General features: G+C 42.6%; 1 protein-coding gene across 5 annotated transcripts in view; it reads right to left on the bottom strand.

Moving 5' to 3' along the window:
- The window catches only part of CDH8 (cadherin 8), a 160,073-nt gene that overhangs the window by 72,804 nt on the left and 72,026 nt on the right, over positions 1-15,243 (bottom strand). For 4 of the 5 annotated variants that reach the window (XR_009487930.1, XM_059856979.1, XM_059856980.1 and 1 more), the window contains one exon: positions 12,677-12,796. Coding sequence is in view for 3 of the 5 variants with exons in the window: in XM_059856979.1 (XP_059712962.1) it covers positions 12,677-12,796 (120 nt within the window). In the remaining 2 variants the exon portion in view is untranslated. Of the gene's footprint in view, positions 1-12,676; positions 12,797-15,243 lie in introns of those variants that run through there. The other variant, XM_059856983.1, reaches the window with a different exon arrangement.

The raw sequence follows: 15,243 nt of genomic DNA, 5'->3' as shown, positions 1-15,243 counted from the left end.
GCAAGCTGCCATCACCTACTTGATCAGGTCAGAAGCTTTTAAACCTACAGCAGTTCAATGACCTGCTGTATACCCAACTACAAAATGTCAGTGGGCTGAAGGAAATATCAACTAGGGAGAGTTTGGTTAATTCTGGAGCCAGATCCACTCTAAACTCCTGGAGATTTCATGGACATGTTGTAGGAATAACAATTTTTTCATGGACATGTGGAAGAAATAATTATTCTTTCTTTCCAAAATCATTCCACCTGTAAAGTGCTAATACATTCACAATGTGTATTGGAAGTGTAATACTAAATGTTTAAAGGTAAATTTAAATAGTGCTCGTTGCAGTTTAGTAAAGTCCACCATAATCATAAGATCATAAAGGACTAAAGAAGCCCCACTAAACCTAGGGAAAACAATTCAAAATGTGCCATTGAAATATGGATTTTTTTAAAATCCATTTTTTTTAAATTCCATTTTAAAAATAATGGGGTTTTGCAGACACTGACAGCAACTCAACAAATCTTTGTTTTAGTTTTGTTTTCTTTGTTGGGATTGGAATAGCTGTGGAGGCTTTATCCACCTCTTACTCTTTTGTCTGGCACCAGTTCTACTAACCAAGCTTTTTAGAAATGACACTCTGGCTGAAATGCTGAGATTACCTATTCATGCAGAATAAAGAAAGAGTCTTTTTGCATTAATAGAGATGCCTTTTAGTAAATTCTGACATTTACAAATTATAAAGAGAATGCTAACATTTATGAAATATCCATTAATCTTTAACAATCTAATACTAAGAACCTGATCAGAGCTTCTTTTCATGGCTGAGGACTACACTAAGAGCAAGGGGGTGTAAGGCATTTATAATAAAGCAATACACTTCCTCCATAAACCACCAAATATAACATGAGAGCAGGCTTGGAACCTACACTCTTGTAATTTATTTTTTTTTCCCCTAAAATATTCTTGGTTGTTGCCTCACATATTTTATCATTCTGCAGGAAAATGAAATGCCTGCAGCAGCCAAGGCAGAGAAATCTCTTATTCCCAAGGAATTTAGAGCCCAGGAGGGCTGGGGTTGGAAGATGCTCTGGAGATCAGCAGGTCCAGCCCCTCTGACAAGGAAGGGTCACCTGCAGCAGGTGACACAGGAACATGAGCAGAGGGACAGGACAACTCTCTGTTAGGGAGTTTTTATTCCAGCACAGGCAATAAAAAGCCCACAGTAAGAGGGGTTTGGAGCCTCAAGGCCCATGGCCCAGCAGGTGAAAGTGCCTCAGGAGGGAGCCCCCATTATTCTGCCACACACTGAAGAAAATGTTTGTGTTAAGTTTTCTGAGAGAAAGCAGGGGAGCAACAAACCCCATTTATCAGATTTGATAGGTGCAAAATACAGTCAGTGAAAAAGTAGGGTCATTTCCTCCATGGCAGCCTGGATAAGGAAAGTAAATGATGCTTAATTCTAAAAGCATCTGACAGTTGTGGCTGGTTTGGACTGACTGGGTTACTACTGATGAATAATAATGATGCATTCTGCAAATAAGTCTATTGTTATAAGTGAAATGACTCATAAAATGCATTCTAATGCAAAGCTAGGCTATCAGAATTTGGTCCACATTCATTTTTTTCACTAATATAGCAGATCCAAATATCAATGAACCTTTATTTCAATAGGGCTTGCATGAAGCATACTGTACTTTATCTCCATTATTTTTTTAGGCAGAGTTTCTATGTCTGTTTGTGTTTTTTAACCTAATTTACATAGTTAACTCTAGCCTACAGATGAGTTGTCTGAGATGCCATATTTTGTATTCTGCAATTTCCACTGAGAAAAGTCAATTATTTCACTAAATTGATGGTTTTTCCCAGACAGGTATTTTAATTTGTCTCTTGATGTATTGAACAGTTTAGCCCTTGCCTATGATTTGAAATATATCAGGCAGATAGAATACCTTTAGAAGTGCCAAAATAAAAATTAAAATTTTGGCTTTCAAGATATAAAAATGTTGGGGTTCTTTTTCCTTTATAAAGAAGCTGTTGTTTCAACAGTTTTATACATATCCACTGTCACAGACCATAAACCACCTGCCAGAAGCTGAGTCAAAGTCAAGTTTCCATTCCAAACACAATAAAAGGTTAAAAAGAAGTTTACTGTTTAAATTACCATAGGAGGAGCTGCAGGTTTTTAAGAACCAAATCTATCCAAATTACACAGGCTGATGGTTACCACTGCATCCAGAATCTACAGAACTGAGGTCAGCAACAGGGAAGTGTTGGTACCTCTTAGGAGGCAAATTTATAAACACCAAAAAGCTCCATCCTCATCTATCATGATCAAGACAAATACAGGCTAAGGGAGTTCTGCATGGAGAATCTCAAGGATATTTATTTGTTCTTTAGCTTCATTCTGCAGTCCTCAGGCCAGGCTTGCAGGAAGCACTGAAACCATCTGTTTATTTTTAGAACACAATCCAGGCTCACCAAATACCAACACACACCCAGCACACAGAACATTAACTCACTGAGCATTCAACCTGCTCTGCTTCAGTTCAACCCAGAAACAAATGGAGAATAAAATCATAATCACTTTCAGCATGCAGTGATGGATGAGAAGGAGATGTGCCAAACAGGAGCAGTTCAAAAGTGAGAGAATTACCATAAACTAATGTAAGGCAGGTAGATGCCTGCTGAAAGATTGTATTCAGAACAGTTATCAATGCCTTACTGTCAAGTGGAGAGATGGATGACGTGGTTCATGGGGTTTGTTCTGCTTCTGAAATCATTCAATATTTCCTGAAAGCCAGAAGGCAGGGAGAACTTATCAAGCCTTTCAGATGACACAAAGTTGGGAGCCATTGCAAGTACAGGAAGAACAGGATTAGCGTTCAAAACAATTTTCACAATTTGGAGAGTCTAAAATAGCAGGATGCAACTCAATTTGGCAGGCAAAAAGCATTTTGTGTGAGGGAAACAATTAACTTCCCAATTACAATAGAGCAGATGACTCACAAGACAGAAGAGAACGTGGAGTCAAAATGAGCTGAATGTGAGACAGCAGCAACCTTGCTGATAAAAGTGCTCAAGCATTTCCTGGAGTATTGGTTAGTATGTTCTGTGGAAGAGGTGTGGAATAATCTTTCCAGTGCACTCACACAGGTGAGGCTGCAGCTGGAACGCTGGGTCCAGTTTTGAAAAATACTGATTTATGTATTCAGGGAAGTATAAGGAAGGCCTTTACAGCCAAATATGTAAAAATTACTGGGGACTACTCTCCTTTTCCACTGGGGATAAGACAAGAAATAATGGGCCTAAAATATAACCCCAAAATGGGTTTCAGCTGCACCAAGAGAGATTGGATTTGAACATTTGGGGAGAACCCACAGAGGCTGCCTGTAGAATTTGCAGTGTTCCCAATCCTGCAAGTTTTTAAGAATGTATCAATCAACAATCTCTCAAGAATGGGAAGGGAAAATCTGATCCTTTTTGGAGCCAATGGCCCTCACTGCATTCTCACTCGAGGTTCCTTCCCTCCCTAATGTCCAAGTCAAGGCTTTGTCTCCTTGTTAGCCTGAAATAACTCCCAAACCTTGCTGCCATGAAAACACTCACAGACATGTGGTGCCACCACTGAACATGCACCCCCCAGAAGTTCCCCACAGATCCTCTCCCTCAGGCTGGAAAGATCAGGAACCAGCTTGGAAGGTAAAGAAGTCAAGAAGCAAACTATTCCTTCCAAGGATGAAACCTCCAAATACTGAAGTGCCTTTTTTTCTGGCTGAGTTGCTTTTCCTGAACAGCCATCCATGTCCCACTGCAGCTGCAGAAGGGGAGTTACCTTTGCAGTGGTCCTGACTGCACACACTGGGCAATTTGCACAATCTGCCTCACAACTTGAAGCAGTTAAAATGCACCCCTGGGGGCTACATTCAAAAACCCACTTGGAAGAAAATCCTCTGTGTCACTGAGAAAGTCCAGGGGAAAGGAAGCAAAGTGGAAGAGGCTGCAGCTCATGAAAAGAAAGAAGCAAAAAAAAAAAAAGCAACAGAAAGAAGGACCTGGCTTTCACTTTTGTCTCCATCTTTTAGGGATCTCTTTATGTTAATGCTATACATAATATTAATTGAGCACATGGAACAAAACCAAGCAAGCACTATGCAAAATTGGAACCTGGCCCTGAAAAGCCTTTCTCAAGCATCCCATTCATCTCACAGGTTTTGTGGAAGACTTCCTGCTATTTCAACTTGCATACTTTGATATTTTGGAACTTTCCCTACTTCATTTTGCAAGAGCTAAGTAATTGCTTTGATCTTCCTTCCGTGCTAGAATCTTGGTTGAGATTCTTATTAAATATATAGGACCCAAACTCCTGAAAATCAATCTTGCAATTTCTTCAGAGCCATGAGTGGCATTCTTTGTATTCCCATGAAGCACAGCAACTTCAGTGATGTTTTAGCAGTCCATAAAAAAGCTTGACTTGGAGATCTGTGGAAAACCTGTGCCACAAGTTTTTAAAAATGAGTAGATCACAACCAGCTTTACTCAAAGTTTTTAAAAATGTTGTTTGATGGTGTGATACAGGAATACTGATCCACTATTTTTAATTTTATTTACCTTTATCATAATCTCCTTAATAAGAATTATCATCAGATCTTCTAATTTCTTTATTTCATTTCTAAGCAAGACAGGAAATATGTCTGCAATCACTAGCAAGGCTGCCTAACTTTTATAGAAAGTTATTAATTACAGGAGCTGGATGAAATACATTCAGATCTAGATACATTTCAAATCAAAGACACTAAACACAGTAAAAATAAGGACTAGCTAAAGAATCAAATCATTTTCTATTTCTGTGCCATTTTTGTATTTTCAATAGAGAATCTAATAGTGTGAGTATTTTATTCTAATGCTTATTTTTAAAAGGATATGGGAAGATGGCATTTTTTTGGTAAACAGAGAGCTCAAGGTTGAATGTGGTTTTATTAATTTGGGGTTTTTAACCTAGGATATATTGTCTTTTCTCTTCTAGCCCATATTACTACAATTTTTGCAGCTTCTGCCCTTGTTTTCATTCTGAAATAGACCCTGCAAGTTTCTTACTGCATGTGAAATTACCTGCCTTTCTCCATGTGCACTCTGCTAGAAGTATATCCTAAACTACCTGGCTGGGTGACACCTATTATAATGTTGCTTTTTTAATTCAGGTGAACTTGTCTCTGGGTTTTAGAGAATGGGTTCAAAGCTTCCAGCTCTACTTACCAGCTGTTCCCTTTACCCTGGGACCCTTTCAGTGGCATGGTGAAAGGATCACTCTCCCACCAGCTGAGAGCAAATTCAGTAAATAAACATTTGGCACTGCATTTACAACCTCGTTTCCTTGGGATTTTATTTGTAGCAATCTAATAGCTGTGATTACACCAGACACTTTACAGAAAGTAGCCTTGGATTCTTTTTCAGGTGCTTTCTAGCTCCAGCTGTGTAGTTCAAATTCCTCTCTCTAATTCAGGCCCTTGAAGCACATTATTTAGATATGTTGCCCGTTTTCCTACTCAGCATGAGGAACAGTCAAGTTCAAAGTACCTCACAAGCTTTCTAAACTGATAGAGCTATTGCTCTGAAATGCAGGAAATATATGTGGGATCAGCTTTTTTTGTTGCTGCTATTATTTGATAAACTCAAGCAGAAATCACTTCTTTCCAAACGCCAATCTGCCTTGATCTTAAGCCACTCAGCTCTACCAGCTGCAGACCAGCAGAACTGTTTTCAAATGTCTCTGCAGTGATTTTACCCCTATTTTATTAATCACAAGGACAGCTCTTGGTGCTTGGAAGGGCCCAATCCTAAATGCCTGATCCATAATAGCTGCACTTTGTACTGGCAGCTAACGAGCCAGAGCTGCGGGACCGGCTGAGCTCTGCCCTGGCTGTGTCAGCCCAGCCCTCTCCTAATGGGCTGTCACCAAGACAACTCACAGGGCCACCAACCACCCTGCTACAAACACCTTGACACATCTCCTCGGGTTGCACAGACTGTTTAGTACACAAAGACATGAAAAGGCTCCCAGCAGAGTGAGAACAGACTCTGGTTCCAGCACTGCAATGGCAGCGAGCAGTGGGGGGCTCCAGGAACCCCTGAGAGTGCTGGGGAACACACACTGCTGTCCTGGGAATGCTCCTGAGCCACACTGCTGTCCTGGGAATGCTCCTGGAACCACACTGCTGTCCTGGGAATGCTCCTGAGCCACACTGCTGGCCTGGGAATGCTCCTGGAACACACACTGCTGTCCTGGGAATGCTCCTGGAACACACACTGCTGCCCTGGGAATGCTCCTGAGCCACACTGCTGCCCTGGGAATGCTCCTGGGGCCACACTGCTGCCCTGGCAATGTGCTGGAACCACACTGCTGCCCTGGGAATGCTGCTGGAACCACACTGCTGCCCTGGGAGTGCTGCTGGGGCCACACTGCTGCCCTGGGAATGAGCTGGAACCACACTGCTGCCCTGGGAATGCTGCTGGGGCCACACTGCTGCCCTGAGAATGCTCCTGGAACCACACTGCTGTCCTGGGAATGCTGCTCTCTGGGCTCCATGGACCTGGATGCTGCTGCACACACCTGCCTTCTTCCAGGGGAAGGTGTCCCTGCCATGGCAGGGGTGGAATGACATGAGCTTTGAGGTTCCTTCCAACCCAAACCACTCTGATTCTGTGACACTACAATTCCATGAGAAGGAGTTTCTACACCCCTCCTGCTAAAGCAGAGCAACACCCACCCATCCCAGCTCATGCCTCTTTCTATGACTTCAGTTAGGAGTTTACTTCACTTGAAATCTGCAGTAACTGGCACAGCCATGGCAGCAGCAGCAGTCAATAAAATGAGCTGGAAAGCAGCAGCTCAATCCACACTCTGACTCATGTCTAACAAGTACTTTCTCTACACTAATCCCATGAGGGTTTAGATCTAAAGTATTTAGAGGCTGAACTATTTAGGAAGGCTCTGTTGAACACAAGTGAGTTCTGTTCCTAGCAGCTCATTACTTTCCCCTTACAGCAGCAGACTCCTTCCTGGACCAAAACTGTTTCCCCATTTCTCTCCAGCCTCAAGTGCTTCCTTCCTTGTCATTGTATCATGAGTAATTACAAAAACAGTCCCCATGTCTCTCCTTTATTAACACCTCTCAAATATTTGTGCAGTGATTTCATATCCTCCTTTAATCACCTCTGATCCAGTTTATACAAATTTAGTTCAATCAATCTTTCATTATAAGTAATGTTCTCCTGACCTCAGCTACCCTGCTTTGAACTTTTCCTCAGTATCTCAGCAGTGGGGATTTTTTATGATGACAGCTCTTATCAGCCCTACACACAACATTCAGAGAGCACCCTGTACCACTGGGGGTGAACTGGACATTAACAACCAGACAGAAGAAACAGCCTGAACCTCACAACCATCTCTGTAACTGAGAAGGTGCTGGTTTATTCCCTCTTGCTCCCTCACCTGTTTCCATTCTGCTGGACTCTGTTAAAAGGTCTGAATGGAGGCAAGACTGCAAATTAAAATAAAAGATTCAAACCTGGCTTCTGCTGGGTGAAGTTTCCATTCCTCCCAGGCCTATTCATTTATGGTCTGATTTCAGGGATTCAACACTGTGGGCCAGAGAGGTCCACAGACTAAATTAAAAAAAGTGCTCTTCCAGCTGAAAGTGAAACCAGGTATTGGGGAAAACCCCCCAATTATCCACTCTCCAAAGATATCCACATTCTATTAGAAGAGTCTTCATCTTTCTGGCTCTGCTGACTCTTCCATCCATCCCAGTTTTGCTCCTTGAGCCTTGGCTCTGCACCAATGCCCATACCCAAGAAGGCAGTGCTTAAAGCTGTTCTTTTCCAGTCAAATTAAGTGTTTGTGCTCCACCAATCCCACGTGCTTCCCAGTGCAGTAGGGCTTTGCTGTAATTTGCCTTCTTTGTGTAACTATATTTCAGGTATGTGTAGGAGTGACATTATTTAAGTTCATGTGAAATGTAAATAAGTCAGACACAGCTGAAAATGTATTTCCTCTGCCATGCCTATATTGTAGAACACAGTGTCACTTCATATTACTTTTCATTATGATAATCTTATTTTAAAGCTGACAGTCATGATTTAATATCCTTGAAAAAGCTTAAAAGTGAGAAGTGTACTCCAGCTACTTTTAGCAGTCTTAAGGAGCCCCCTTTCCCAGCATTGGTATTGTCATCATTCAGATTATGAGAGAATCCATACAGCTCCTGTGCCTTTATAAATAAAACACCCCAGGCAGGGAGCCTGGCATCACTCACTGAGATGGAACCATAATGGTGTAAGGAATATATTTCAGCCCACCATGAGGTTTGTTACTAATCTGATGCCATCACATTGCAAGTTTTGGTGCTCACAGAAAAAAAAAAAAATCTAAACCTGTATCTTTGTCATGCATTAATTATGTCCAGCCTCTATCCAACAAACCAGTGGTCATAATAAAATTCACCTACAAAAAGCAAAAAATATTCAGAACAAGCCATCAAAAAAGCATTTACCCTAAGCCACATTCAGAGCACTCAGTGTAAAATAACTTCCAAATTGCCTCCTTTCATGTGTCTATAACTCTTACAGAAGAACTTGCAAACTGGAACTGCAGCAATATATGCATTTTTCATCTCAGGTAATGGAAAATTATTGTTTTATGGGTCACTGACCAGCACTTGTTTCTTTGTGTCCAGCATTATGGAATTGTTTCAGTGAGGAGGAGGTTGAGCAATGTGGGTTCCAGCTGAGAGTGATTCAGGTATGGGCACATCCAGCTCCTGCCAAGGCAGGAGGAGCCAAAACTGCAGGAGAGCAAACCCCTGCTCCCCTCCCATCTGCCCTCAGGTGTGACAGCCCCTCCTTAGCACAGGCACAAAGCCACACCCTGCTCCTCTGCTCTCTCTTTTTGCCCTGGGTACAGGGGCAGAGCAATCAGGAGGCGTGGTTGGAACCCTTCCTCATGGTTCACTCTCCTCATGCCACATAAACCAAGAAGGAAGGTCAGACAATCCTTCCCCTGAGCCAGGAAAATCAGAAATTACAGACAGTGCTGCCCTGCACAAATCTACATTTACTCTTGGTTTCTAAGAAACATGATAAAAGGCCAGTAATCCAGAAAAACTGTAAACAGATCAGCTCTCAGTAGCTATTCTTTTGATAACACTTGATACACTCCTATGAATGACAGAAAACATTTACATTCTGAAGTGGATCTCTCTCACACAGCCCATTTCTTGAAATGCTGATTCCATTTAGGGGAAGACACAATGTCTATGTTCAGAAACAATTCTGCTTCAAATTATCTGAAAAGGCTTTCAACTTATCAGGGCACTAATGAAGTGTAACCACAGAGAAAATGCAGCTGTACACACACAAATGCAGCTGTACACACACAGCTCTCACACCCCCAAAAAATCCCAAACAACACTCAGACCCTAAAATATGTGCCAGCCTTGGAGGATCATCCTCAGGTTTGATTTATTTGGGGTGAAACACTACTAGACCTGCTCTGCTTTAATTTGTGCATTGTCACAACAGTACCCAAACACCTTCCCACAGCAATCCCTGCCCTGAGGGTCCTGAGGACTACAAGATAATGTGTTTTCCTGGCTCAGCTGCTGAGGGTTGTGCTGGTTCACATTGCAAACATTGGACAAAGAGAAAGAAACAAACATCTGCACACTTCGTATTTGCTTTGGACATTTTGGTTTACAGCACTTTTTTTCACCCTGCAGATGTTTCTACATAACTACCTGCATCTGGTTTGATTAATGAACAAACTTTCATGTAGATTTATATTTTATATACCCTGAACAAACCAGAGTGTGCTGTTTGGTGAGAGCAGGATGGTGATTCCACTACAGATGAAGGGCAAAGAAACAGGGAAGAGCCTCAGCACAGGGACTCAGCCAGTTGCAGTGAATTAAAGAACATAATTGAAGTCCTCCACAGATCTAGAAAAATGGGGGATCTGAAACCATTTATTCACTCAGAAGCAGCTCCATAAGATGAAGCCACTCAGGGACTGTGGCCACAGTTGAATTCTTTGTCAATGAATTCCCCTTAGACACCAAGATGTCATTTTCATGGTAACTGAGCTGCTCTGCAAAGGAGTACTTGTAGCTGGAAATGAAGGGAGGAGGGGGGAATTAATGCCAGTGAAACAGGAGGAAAACCCTGATTTCCAGGTTCACCAAAAGCTTTGGAGCTCTCTCTGGCTTTCAGGGTAACAGGAATCACTTTCCTAGGTGAGGAATAGTTACTTCTTTGGATTCAGCATTAGGGATTAATGCAATACAAATAAGAAAACTAAGTAAAATGAAGTATTTTTTAACATTTGGATTATTTCTTTCAGGCCATTTTTCTGTGAAAGAAAATCTTCTGTGTAGGTGGAGAATGCACTTCTCAGCTCCTTTAGGGAAGCTGACGTGTTCCCATGCTAAGGCACTGACTTTCCCAAGCAGAGACTGAGAAAAACCCTACAGTCAATTCCCCTCTAATTAAGACAGCTCACACCAGTCATTACTGCATGCAATAATTTGTAATATTTAAGAAACCAAACAGTATATTTAGATACTTGAGGGCCAGAGGTCTGTTCAGAGTTATATTTCCATTTGATTGTGACAAATGAGCCACAGGAACTAAGGACCTTCACTGCTAAACACTTTCTTAACACACTTTTTTTTGGAACAAGCTGCTCTTTTTCCATTGTACTGTGCTAGAATTTTTCTCTGTAAAACTCAATTTTACATGCAGTGTAAAAATAAAAGGCTGAATCACATTCCAGAGATCCCTCTCACATTTAGGATAGCTGTCCTTCAACCAGAAAAATCCACTTTGGACTAATCCATTAATATTTATTGATGCACACTATTTACATAAAGTCCCATCAAGTTAGGGCATTTCTAGGAATGGGAAATAAATTTTCCATGCAATTTCATCAGAAAGATATCAAGAAATTCCAGTTTTTAAAGATTACAGGAGCACTATGTTTGATGTTGATGAGAAAACCTTGTTCACTTAATCTATCAAAATCATCCTTTAATCCTTCCTCTGAGCATTTATTTTACAGTTTTGTTCTCTGCACAAGGACAAGAATTTGTACTCCTGTTTTACTGCTCTGCAGCTGTATAAATTCAGGTGGATATGTTTTAAAAAGAGTTTTATTTTTCTTCTCCTTAGGAGATCACAGCTGCTTCACTCACTATGATTAAAAAGGATTCCTAGTAACAGATGACAGAATATTAGAAATATGATCAAATCACCTTAAAACTTGCTTTTTAGACATAACTAAATTAATTTGCTGTATGGACAACCAACATACAGAAAACGAGAGGGAATGGATTTATTGGCACTTCTTTCAGATGGCTTTCAAGACTACAAAACCACAGAGAAATAAAGCCACCCTAAAAGCATGCTAATGAAACTTCACAGCAACACTCATGATTGATGCTCTTTCTCTCCCCAAATTGATCCAACCAATCAAGAAAGAAAAAGAATTTTCAATGAAAACATAAAATATATTCACTGAAATTCCCAAGCTAAACTGCATGCTGTAGATTCATACTGGACATTACATTGTGCTCCCCAAAGCCCTCAGGCCAAGCCCTGCATTCCCTGAGCAGTTGTGTCACACAGCTCCTCCTCTGCCCTCAGTGCTCCAGTGACCTCTGGGACATTGCCATCACCACCACCCCACCACCATTAATCCCTGGTTTCCCTGTGTTTTTCCCTGAGACCAAGCTCAGGAACATGAGTGAGACCTGAGTTACACCTGGGTGAGGAGATTCACAGATTTCACAGAATCCCCAATGTGGAAGAGACCTTCAAGACCATCGAGTCCAACCCAGCCCCAACCCATCAACCAAACCCTGGCACCCAGTGCCACATCCAGGCTTTGTCAAACACACCCAGGGATGGGGACTCCACCACCTCCCTGGGCAGAACATTCCAGAACTTTATCACCCTTTCTGTTATAAACTTTTCCCTGCTATCCAACCTGAATTTCCCTTGGCACAGCTGGAGGCTGTGTGCTCTGGTTCTGTCAGTGCTGCTGGAGACAGAGCCCAGCCCCAGCTGAGCACAGGCACCTTTCAGGAGCTGTGAGAGTGATGGGGGCAGCCCTGGGTCTCCTTTTCTCCAGGCTGAGCAGCCCCAGCTCCCTCAGGGGTTCCTCACAGGGTTTGTGCTCCCAGCCCCTCTGGCCATGTTCAAGCATCCCAATGTCCTTCCCAAGCTGAGGGGCCAGACTGGACACATCACTCCAGGTGTGCCCTCAGCAGTGCCAAGAACAGGTGAAGAATGACCTCCCTGCCCCTGCTGCCCACACCACTCCTGATCCAGGAGGCAGGGGATGGTCCCCTCTGCAAATACTACCAGAGAATTACTCCAGGTTGGAAAAAGCCTCTCCAACCTCAACCCCAAGCATTCCCCAGCAGTGCCAAGCCCACCTTGTCCATGGCCCCAGGTGCCACACCACACAGCTTTAAATCCCTCCAGGGTGGGCACTCCCCACCCCTGCCTGGGCAGCTGTGCCAGTGCTACACAACTCTTTCCATGAAGAAATCTTCCCCAATTCCCAGTCTGAGCCTCCCCTGGAGGAAGCTGAGGTGATTTGCTGAGCCAGGGGGTGCTGTGCAGAGTCACCTACCTGTGTGGGGCTCAATAGAAAAGTAAGGCTGTCCTTCCAGAATGCTGTAAACCAGCTTGGCACTGTTTCCATACACTGGATCATCTGCATCTGTAGCTGTTACTTTAGTAACAAAGGTGCCTAAATAGAAAGAATACACACAATTAGTGTTTACACTCACTAGAAATTTGCATATCTTATTCAAAAACTAATCTGAAACAAAAATTCATTTCCTTGGGAGCTGTATAACAATAATAAAAGAAGGAAAAATATCAGTAACAGGTTAAAGTATTACTTGTGGAACAGAAACAAAACATTTTCCTTCCAGCTGATGTGTGCCAGCAGCCTGAATTTCTGGGTAAAATAAAAGCCCTTTCAGTATCTGTATTATTTAAAGTTTCTTTGTGGAATGCATTTAAAGCTACCCAATAGATCTGTGTAGTCTTCAAGCATTTGCAAAGGAATCATATCAAAGGGATACAAAACACAAGGTTAATGATACAGTATAATATGTTGCATTTAAGACTTGCAAATTCACATTCGAAAGAACTTTGCCAAGTTACAGCGACCAGATAGAAAAACAATAATAAAAAGGGTTCTTTTTTTCTTCCCTTGGCTTGCAGCCATGATAATGATTTGATGTGGCCACAGTGACAGAGTTGGGACAACACCAATTGTCTCTGAAATGAGTCTCTGCCACTCAGGGGGCCATTGTTCAGCCAGAGTTATAAATTCCATACTCTGACAAAAATAAATAGGGGAAAAAAAAAGAGGAAATTACCCCTTTTTATTTCTTAGACAACATAGCACTTGCCATTTCTGTAAGAAGAAAAATGGAATGAAATTTGGTTGGTTGCATTAAGGTTGCTGCAGAGAGGGTTTTTTTGGCTGACATTAAAGTATGATGGCGTTAATTAGGCTGACAATAAAGACAATATCTACAGAGGGAGAGAAAGCAGGAGAAGGAGAAAGGTTAAGGGCTGAATTATGTTCAGAAAGGAGAATAATTACAGCATCCACCAAAAAAATCACCCTTTCTGGATATGCTAATAAAAATAGCCTCCTGTTCCTTCTGTGTGTGTGCTGTGACTCCTGATCCCATGGCCCTTCAGGAGAGCAGAGCAGAGGGAAGGAGAAGGAGATCCCTTTGGCACAGCCTTGGTCCTTACCCTGTGCTCCCTTTTCCTCTCTCCCTGCCTGGCAGTTCTGTGGGTTACAGCACATGTAAATTCTTTAGAGGAATGTTTGCACATCCAGATACAATTTGCATATGACCCAAGAGCTGCCATTTCACTCTCTCTCACCTGGGCACCTCAAAGACCAGGGCAAGCTGTGGGGCTGGCTTTGGGAGGATGGAGAGCACCTCTCCTAGGGAGCACAGGTTCTGCAGGGACTGCCGTTGTGGCAGGTTTTTTCTTTATATTTTTTCTTTTTCCACAATTGCCACTGAAGGTCTCGATGAGTTGCAGGAGGCACTTCTGTTTTATACCACTTCAATGAAAGATCTGTTTTCCTCTTCTTTTAACAGAGAATAAAATGGACTTGTAAGACCTCCCAGAATGGTAACAGGTATCATTTAATCCTGAAGGAAGAGCACTGGACAACACTCTCAGGCACAGGGCAGGATTCCATGATCCTTAGGGGCTCCTTCCAAGTCAGGATGCTCTGTGAATCACTGATTCACTGGCTTGCTCTCTTGCACAGAAGTGTAGGCACTAAACATTCTCATTTTTATGTCTCTAAGTCACCTCCAAGTTAGAAAGATTGTGGCAGGTTTGCCACGTGGAACTAGTGGGATCATTCTCAGTGAAGGCAATGTGGGTGGCAGAAATACATCTCACTAAAGAAAAAAATGGCTTTGGCCAGTATTGGTCTTTTATTGTTTATGCAAATTTACCCATTCTTACAGGGGAGAATATCAGCAAAGGGAGGCAAAGTGTTCCCCCAGCATCCCTCCTGGGCTCAGCAGGGGCCAGAGGAGTCCTGCAGCTGTGCCCATGCCATGGAAAAGGAATATTATGTCACATCTCTCCATGACAGATGCTCACTAAACCTGTTTTATAAATACACAAACTGTTCATGTTTGAAGCTCAACTGAATTTGATGCTGAAAGGTGATCTCACACCTAACCTTTAACAGAATCGTTTTTAACCTGTCACAGGGCCTGAGAAATGGAGTTTCTCCTCAGCTTGGTGGTTAGTTTGTAAGGAATTAACATCAGAAATTTATTGTCTGCCCGGTGACAGCAACCAGAGAGTAACAGACAGCTCCTGACAGCTGTGAGTGGAAATGATAAAGGGGACAGGTGACACTTGTGGTGCCCAGCCCTGTGGCAAGTCCAGCAGCCTCAGCCTGCAGGAGATACCCTCAATGCCCTCCTTCAGTGGAGAGAGGAGGGGGAGCAGCCCTGGACACCCTGAGAGGCTGCAGGAAACAGGGAACAACAGTCAGGGGTTTGCAGGAAGCTCGAGTGGAGATGTGTCAGGAGGAGAGGGACAAAAGGCCCCGTGGTGGCTTGGCCACAGGAGTTACAGGGCTTGAGGAGCTGTGGCTGGTGGGATTGTCTCACGTGTTTGATGCCTTGAGAA

The sequence above is a fragment of the Haemorhous mexicanus genome, chromosome 12 (genome assembly GCF_027477595.1).
Source record: "Haemorhous mexicanus isolate bHaeMex1 chromosome 12, bHaeMex1.pri, whole genome shotgun sequence".
Classification (NCBI taxonomy): Eukaryota; Metazoa; Chordata; class Aves; order Passeriformes; family Fringillidae; genus Haemorhous; species Haemorhous mexicanus.
Note: the sequence above shows the minus strand (reverse complement) of the source record. Positions and strands in the feature narration are given on the sequence as shown.